This window comes from Acipenser ruthenus, chromosome 46, assembly GCF_902713425.1.
Source record: "Acipenser ruthenus chromosome 46, fAciRut3.2 maternal haplotype, whole genome shotgun sequence".
NCBI lineage: Eukaryota > Metazoa > Chordata > Actinopteri > Acipenseriformes > Acipenseridae > Acipenser > Acipenser ruthenus.
This window is the reverse complement of record NC_081234.1, coordinates 7,725,523-7,734,451: the sequence shown is the minus strand read 5'-3', so window position 1 is coordinate 7,734,451 and position 8,929 is coordinate 7,725,523. Positions and strand designations below refer to the sequence as shown.

Sequence of the window (8,929 nt, the reverse complement as noted above, 5' to 3'; positions counted from 1 at the left end):
TGTCGGTATTTCTGAATTTGTCAAGTGCAAGCAAGATAAAATCTAAAAATAGGTGGCATTGATAGCAAAGTGATCTGGACAAAGTAAATATATAAGCTGTTTTTTTTTTTTAAATGAAGAAAAAAAATGTTGTATTATGATTAGCTGTCATAATTGAAAGTTCCGAACTGAGGGAATATAAAGTCCTATACAGCTGACTATATATATATATATATATATATATATATATATATATATATATAAAATATATTATTTATTTATTTATTTATTTTTTTGACTAGCTGTATTTGGTCATGGATCTGCTTTGGTAAAAGGTTGAAGGACTTAAGCGCTTTCTCCAGAGGTGCGTCTCATGAGTGCGGAGGGCCGCTCATCACGCAGGTTCCGGAAATAGATTTTGAGTTTCTGGGACTCGGAGGGACGTCTCCTGTTGAACTCCGCTCTCGTCTGAGGGGTGAAGCAGCGGTCACTCTGCAGCAGCTGGAAGAGGCTGGCCATGTCCGGCCCCATCTTGGACATCAGATCGCTCCTGATGATGCTCACAGTGTCGTCGTCGCACTCCATGAGGCTCCGGAGCAGCTTGCTGTAGTATCTGTCAACAGAAGGACACCGAAGCCCTTAGCAGGAAGTCCCAATGCATCATGTCTGCAGACCACTCCTTATAGAGTGTCACTGCATTCCATACTGGGGTTTTAAATAATTAATAACAAATAACAAGTGTGGATACTCTTTGTTGCAGTGTCACTCCTAAAAGAAATTGATAAAGCATTTCCATAGCATTCAACTGTGAATCTATGCAACGACTGATCGTTTCCATAGCATTCAACTGTGAATCTATGCAACGACTGATCGTTTCCATAGCATTCAACTGTGAATCTATGCAACGACTGATCGTTGCTGGATTTGATGTATGCCATACATTGTATGGGATCTATACGAGGCTCCGTTTCTTTTTACTAACACTGCAGCAAATGAGCAATAGTTGGTAGATTGAAAGCAGAGTGTGACTATGGAGAATTTTAAATTGCAATACAGGATTAGCTTAGCCCATATCGCCACCTGGTGGACAAAAGTTATGGTGTTTTAAAAAAAATAAATAAATAAATAAAAATAATAAATTCACTGTTTCCACAGCAACAACAGTAAGCTGTCATCATATTTGCATGCAAAGTACAGTGCAGTGTGCTATTGTGGAAACAACTGATATGGAAGACACAATCAGGAATATATATATTGAAGATGGGACAGGAGGAACCCTGGATCTACCAATGCAGTGCAGAACTGCTAATTGCACAGTTATTTGAGCAGTAATGAGGCGGGGGCCGGCTCACCTGTTGGTGAAGTGGTTTGGCAGCTGAATGACCTCAGTGATGGCCTCGGTGTTGAGCTTGGCGACGCTGCAGATGTCCAGTTTGCTGTAGCACTCCTCCTGCACCTCTGAGATCATCCTCTGGAAGGTGGAGCACCTCCGGATAGTGAGGAACACCTTGGACGTGATGCCGTGAGCGATGCACTTTAAGCTCTCCTTCACAAAGACCTTGCCCTGTCGAGCACAACACAGCCACGCTTACAACACCGCAACAACAAAACACTCACTTCAAAACTCTGTGCATACTTTATTAGAACAGAGGTGGCAATTCCAGTCCTGGTCTTTGTTCCAACCTGGTTCTAAATTGTTTAACTGAACCAATGAAACCTCCATCCAGACCCTGAATTAATTATCTCATTTTACCTGTTAGAATGACCCTCCAGGACCGTGAATGGACACCCCTGGTATAGAACACAAAACTTTGTCCTTCAGATGAGGCGTAAAACTGAGGTCCTATTGTAAGGGACTCTGCAGCAGCAGTTGTTGATGCATAGTTCGCCCCCTATTCTCTGTAAGTTGCTTTGGATAAAAGTGTCTGCTAAATGACTAATAATAATAATAATAATAACTACTGTTCTAAAACACTGGCCCAAACAGTTGCAAAGGCCAAATTACAATCGAAAAAGACAAACAGAATATTAAAATATAGAGGCCTAAATAGTGTCAAACTATAAAAATGCGTCTCTGGTTCATTTTTAAGGATTTAATAGAGTCCCTAATATGTTTTGCAATTGAGACGTGTGGTTTGAAAAAGCACTCCCTGGGTAAAGAGTCTAACTTTGAGCTCCACCAGTAAATAGCCTTGGAGTCTGTGTGGTCCAATGGTTAAAGAAAAGGGCTTGTAACCAGGAAGTCCCTGGTTCAAATCCCAGCTCAGCCACTGACTTACTGTGTGACCCTGACCAAAACATTTAACCTCCCTGCGCTCTGTCTTTCGGGTGAGACGTTACAAGTGACTCTGCAGCTGATGCATAGTTCACACATCTGCTAAATAAACAAATAATAAATGAAACTTCCAAATCAACCCTGTGATGCCATTTCTTTCATACTCAATATTCAGGTCATTCAAACCGGTTACAATGTGTTCAAGTTTAAAGATGGTTCATCTAATAGTTTAGGAAATCGAACAGAATCAAACAGCCCGGGTTACCTGAGTGTTGAATTTTGCAGCGTTGTAGAGGAAGGACTTGCAGATGTCATGCATGCCATCTGTGTCACAGGTAGAGTTCTCCAGGCAGGCGAAAGCACCACAGCCCACTTGGAGGGCACTGTTCAAGCATCGGACCACTTCAGCTACAAAGAAAGATACATTTAGAATATCGTATAAGGCTCTGTGCAATACAAGTATATATCCACCCCACAAAAGGTAAGAGAGGCTGGGGTAAAGATCAGCTTATTGCTGATAGGATCCTGTGCTATGTGAAGAATAATTAAACAGCAATGCTAATCTCAGAGTGATTTCCAGTGGATGCAAACTATCCTTTGCAAGCCATTTGATGCCATGTTTTTTCGATAGCTGTATAGCATCAAAATCAGGGTCTGCTATAGATTATAAACTAATAGCAACCTCTTAGAGTTGTGGATTAAGACTGCCTAGATTGCACTGGATAGCCTAAACAGTGTTCTAAGTGCCCTTAAGGCATCGTACAACGCCCTTCAATTTTAAATGAATTGGGTTTGAAACTCAATGGCTCCAATTGTTCACCGATGTGGTTAACAAAAGAACAGGAGCTTTGTGGTTAAGCGCATTGCACATCTTTATTTAGGGTTTCAGAAAAACGGCAAGTGATGTGTAATTAAGAGTTCAGACTTCTGCATTAAGTTTGTTTGGAAAGCGGAAAGAAGGCATTGCATCAGTGTCTGATCCAAGTTTACCTACTAATTTAGGGCTGTTTCTGTTGTTCCAAGGCATAGTTCCATCATGACATCACCTGAGGTGACTTTTAGGTTGGGTTTCCTCTAACTGCACTGAATTATCATACTGGCTTAAAAAGACATAACGATAAAGGCTTGTTTTACAATAATACAAGTATTTCTTGGGTTACAGAACAAAACGGTTGGAACACCCTTGAAAGAAGGGCTTGTTCAAGGTATAGACCTCTATTGTGTGGTACTGGAGAGAACCCCCCTCAACATAAAGAGATGTGATCCTTAATGAATCATAAATAAGATCTGGATGATTAACTGGAATAATGGGTGTCAATGTCTCCGATGTGCGCTGACTAGCCCGGCAGGTTGGGGGCTCAGGAGAAATGTAAGCTAAAAGCAAAATCAATAGACAATGAAGCATATTGTTGCATTGTTCATTTTAGCAGTGGTTTAAAAAAATAAAAAAATAAACCCACAGAATTAACAACTCTTATTTTAAAACTACTGCTTGACCCACATTGCGCGAAAACTGCAAACAGAAAAGCTTGGATATACATTTTAAAGATTTGCAATCAGTTTAGACATCTTTTACTAAATCAATAGAAAGCAAATAAAATATCTCTTAATGGTACTTGTGTGTGTGTTTTAGGCTTTCATGGTATTCATACTGAGGGCCTTAAAGATCTCTCTGATAGTGTAGCAGGATTACTGGTGTGTCCCCAATATAAGAGTCTGGCTACAAACCAGTCACCAGATCTCAAGCACTGTACCCGAGCCAGGGTCTCTTGTATGAGCTTTTACAGACCTGGTGTATTTCCCTTTGCATGCATTACCTAAGGAGTCTGTGTGGTCCAGTGGTTAAAGAAAAGGGCGTGTAACTAGGAGGTCCCCAGTTCAAATCCCAGCTCACTCACTGACTCGCTATGTGACCCTGAGCAAGTCACTTAACCTCCTTGTGCTCTGTCTTTTGTGTGAGATGTTGTTGTAAGTGACTCTGCAGCTGATGAATAGCTCACGCACCCTAATCTCTGTAAGTCACCTTGGATAAAGGCGTCTGCTAAATAAATAATAATAGTTACCTCATTCACCCTGGAGTCAGTCTTGCACCGACTCTTCTTACTAACCCTGTACCACAGCAAGAATGTGTACAAAAGCACATTAAAAGGAATGGCCTCTATCAGCACAGTTGGGATGTGGACACATTTGTAAATCAGGTAATTTTTTTTTACCGTTGACTCATACCATATACTGTATTACTTTTGTACGATTTTAATATTCTGCACTGAAAGGTAGGCAGGTATATATTGAAATGCATAACCGGACGTCATTAAACAATGCGGAAGCAAATATGCTGTAAAGCATATGGGAGGAAGGGCTCTATGGGTGGCTCTGGAGCACAAGAGTGTGATTCTGTGTGGCTAATCATTTCTTTGTCGAAGTTGGCTCCAGTAGTAGGTGTAATGTCTTGGTGAGACACAATAATAATACCAGTAATGTTTTTGCCCCCGTTGGCAAATCACCTAGTCTTCCAACTAACAGAGTAATGGAAATACCCAACACTATTCATCAGTGAGATTAAATGTGTACCACTGTGTTTTTACACTTTAAGGATTTGGATATACAGTGTTTCCTCTTTATAAGGCGGCCCGTTATACTATGGAACAGGATATAAGGCGGTGCGGTTATGGCTCCTATTTGCCCCATAATGCCATTACACTAGTATTCTCGTTATAAGGCGGGACACAAACATCACGGTCTCTTAACTATGGCTCCCGACTACAGTGTTATAATGGGCAGCACTGTATCTAAAGCACCGCTTGTCATATTGTGATGAAACTTGCTTCGAAACTTTTTAATGTGTCAGACCTTATTTGCAAAGACAAATCATTTTAACCAGTGTAAAAACCAGCAAGAAAAATCTTTAAACTGATCTGTCTGTGACTCAATTTTTTCTAGCATTACACGTTGAAGTTGCCAGACAATTTTGCCTTTTGGAATTGGACTTGCATTAAAACCGTGATGCAGCATTATCAGCAAGAAAATGCGTTTTTAGCTAACGTGACTTAACAGTACGGTTTTCCTCTATTGTTATAAAAGCATGCTGAAACACTGAGTCACTATATGTTTCCATAGCAATTAAGTACAATAGGCAGTTCTGCAAATACCGGGCACAGTCTGACAAAGCAGCGGAACTGGGCCGTTTTAAAAGACACAGGATTTCACTTCAGTAGACTGGTGTTTTAATTTGAACCCTCGTAAAAAAAAAAAAGAAATAAAAAAAAAACATTACTGTCTGTTAATAAATACAATAAAAATGAAGGAAGCTACTGTAAAACTCATTGCCAAAAGGAATGACTGTTTTATTTATTTAGCTATCAATTTAAATGTGCACATTATTGCATAAATAGTTCAGAGCCATGATCTGTTTCTTTTTACAACATTTGGGTACTGGAATGTAATGTTCAAGTCTTTTTTTATGTGCATCATTAAATTGCGTTAAGCAATAGCTTTTAAAAAATATTCAATTTCAGCACCATCAGATCAGTAGTTCCCATAGCTAAAGCTAAGGCTGGATAAGTAGCCCCACAGTGAAACGTACTCCCTTTTCAATCTGCAAATACAGTGCTGTGCAGACTGGGTAGACTGGGTTAATAATGTGTCAATGCACCACGGGCTACACTTCTATTATATCCTTCTTTAATACTCCATCCTGGTCGGAGCAGGGTTTGTGTAGCTCAGTGTCTCCCTGCTTTGGCACTGGGCTGTGGGTACGCTCTGGTGCTGACCTCCCAGGCTGCCCTCAGACTGGCAGTGATGACCCTGGCAGCTAGTCAAGCTCTGCTCTGCTAGGAAGAGTTTCTGAGAGAGAGCAACTGTAGACCAGTCCTGTATGAGTGGTGTGCCTGTGAAATCAGCTGAACACTGCAGTACGTATATACTGGGAGGAGAGCAGAGGCTGTTGCAATGTACAACTCAAAACTGCTCCCAAGCTCTGCTTTTGCACCGTTTGTTAAATCTCTATGATATATATATATATATATATATATATATATATATATATATATATATATATATGTGGATAGATAGACAGATAGATAGATAGATAGATATTATATAGATAGATATAGATATAGTATCAAATATCTATCAGTCAGTATTGAATTATAAAAGATTGCTTTTATAATTCAATACTGACTGATAACATTTCACATTTCTTAATTTGATGCATTGTATGTGATAACTGATATAAATAGGCGATTCGCACAATAATCACCACGTTTCAAACCCATATGCATTTCATTACACAAATATGCCTATTAACGAGTTCTTCATACTCAGTATTGTACAGCAGATCATTCATTCCATTCATCTGTTTACTGAACGCATACCGTGCAAATACACTCACTCATCAATCGAGCCACGGTTTTGACCAAGCTCATCAATACTGTCGAAGTGTACGCCTAACTCTGCACGTAGGTATCTACAGCTGTCACTGTGCTGTGCATTGTAATCGTGTCCCGTTAACACTAGCAGTGCCACATTCCCTTGTAATGCTTCTGACTCTAGGGAATACCGGTACGGATGAAATTACAATGCATTACAAAGTGTTCGTCAAAGCAATTCCAATAAAATAATATTTAAACACTGTACTGCGTTTAATATAAAATAAACAACTGTTCAATTTATTCTGTGTAGTTTTCCAGATAGTGATTTACAGTTTCTAAATCGCAAACAAAAAAGAAAGAAAAAAGACAAGCGCTTACTTGAGCTGTGCATAGAGTCTCGTGTTCTCCGTGGCGCTAAAGACTCGTTCTGGTCTATTTCATAAGCCGAGGTAAGAAGTACCAGGAGAAAAAGAATGCCCGTCTTGTGCAGCATTGTTTGTGAAGTACGTTCAAGATTTTCCACCTTCTTTTCTGACAAACGTTGATGTATTTTCTTTTGCTTTCTTTTTTTTCTTTGCTACTTCAACGCTTCTATTCGTCCCAATTGCAGCCTTTTGCTATTGCTAACTGTAGCCACCGCACGTACAGTTTATATAGGAATTTCTTATCACAGTGGTAATCTGGAGCAAATCAGGAGCCGACCGCTCCGTCCAATCAAATCTTTGTGTCTCACAAGCGTCCATTCACAAACTCAAGAGCAGTGTTTCATTGAATGAATATTTTCCACTAAATTAAACTGCGCTTCCAACATTTTTTTTTTAAAGTTAAGCTTTTGTTAAGAAAATTAACCCCTTTGTCTGCAACAGAAACAGAAAATATAGTCGGTGATCAGATTACTTTAAAAAAGGTCACAGTTTTGGATTGTATTTGAATATTTGCTAAAGGGGGCTTTGTAGCTGCTTAAAACGGTTCTGTGTTCTTTCTTTGTTTCTTGTTTATATATATATATATATATATATATATATATATATATATATATATATATATATATATATAATATAATTTCAGTTCTACCCTTTATGCTATTCAAGAGACCAACAGACCAACAATGAAGAGACTGAAAGCATTTATACAAGTAAACCACAAGCAATGTCCTTCCAAACAAGATACAGCATTTAAAATATGATTCATCTGGGAGGGAGGGGGGATAATTGAATATAATGACTTGCATGTGGCACAACACTATACTACACATATGACTTGAACACTTGCCAATACAGTATATATACTATTTTTAAAATGTTTACGGTTTAAAATAATTGTACATTGTTATGAATGGCCAGAGGCATTAAACATGAGTGGATCATGTTGGGGGTTTTTTAACCTGAAATGATGTGCCAGAAAAACAGGGTTCCAAAGCGTTTAAGTACAAAATAGAACCAAATGTGTTCTATTTAGAACCATTCTCATAATCCTAGGGGGTTCCAAACTGAATACTTCACAATTGGTACCATACATTAGGGATCCCTACACGAAGCATCTATTTAGAAGCATTTGATTTCACACTGAACCCTTTGCTGTTCACCAGAATTTAGGTTCAATTTTTCCTTTTTTATAACGGTATGTTGTATGGATAACTGTATATGCATTGACTCGAGTGCAAAGTTATTTTAAGATTATTTTTCCTTTCACACAACATTGTTGGAATTGGGATTATTATTTTAACATTTTAACTACTTGATTTACTGTAATACCCGCATTTAATAGCCATCCCATATTATATAGGAGAAACTCCCACAATGAAACCTGCATTATATCTAATTCGGCACCTATGTGGTTAAAAACAAAGGATACCCAAAGGCTCATTCCTAACGTTAAAGAGAGTCTTCACATTCAACTCACGTCCCCTGTAGATGGAGGAAGGGAGAAAGGGAAAGCACTGAAAGGAACCATCTGACACAGAATACAGTATAAGCCTAGTGAATGTGAAAGTCTGTTCCTATAACTATAATGAGCGCCTGTCTCTCTGCTGTGTTAGACGCAGGGCATGCGGTAATGAAGCGGACACGCTCAATGAAAATGACAAAGGCCCCGCCCGTAGAGTTTCACGCTGTGCAAATCCTGGCTGTGACCGTGTGCATCGCTGCAGGTCGTCTTCTCTCGCTGCTGCTGCTGCTGCTGCTGCAAGAAACATCCGTACGGGGGACTAGGCTAGTCGGTGAAAGAAGAGGGTGCTTCTGGTTTCACTATATATTCTTAAGCGTGCCTATTCAATTTGGCAATATTAATCTGTCATCAGTGTTCT

General features: G+C 39.3%; 1 protein-coding gene across 1 annotated transcript; it reads right to left on the bottom strand.

Annotated features, from left to right (window-relative positions):
• Positions 1-282: 282 nt before the first annotated feature.
• LOC117971670 (stanniocalcin-1-like) lies at positions 283-7,282 on the bottom strand. Its single transcript, XM_034919854.2, has 4 exons — positions 7,003-7,282; positions 2,520-2,662; positions 1,332-1,543; positions 283-592 (listed from the first exon to the last, which is right to left on the bottom strand). The coding sequence occupies exons 1-4, from the start codon at positions 7,115-7,117 to the stop codon at positions 325-327; spliced, it is 738 nt and encodes a 245-aa protein (XP_034775745.1). The 5' UTR covers positions 7,118-7,282; the 3' UTR covers positions 283-324.
• Positions 7,283-8,929: the final 1,647 nt, after the last annotated feature.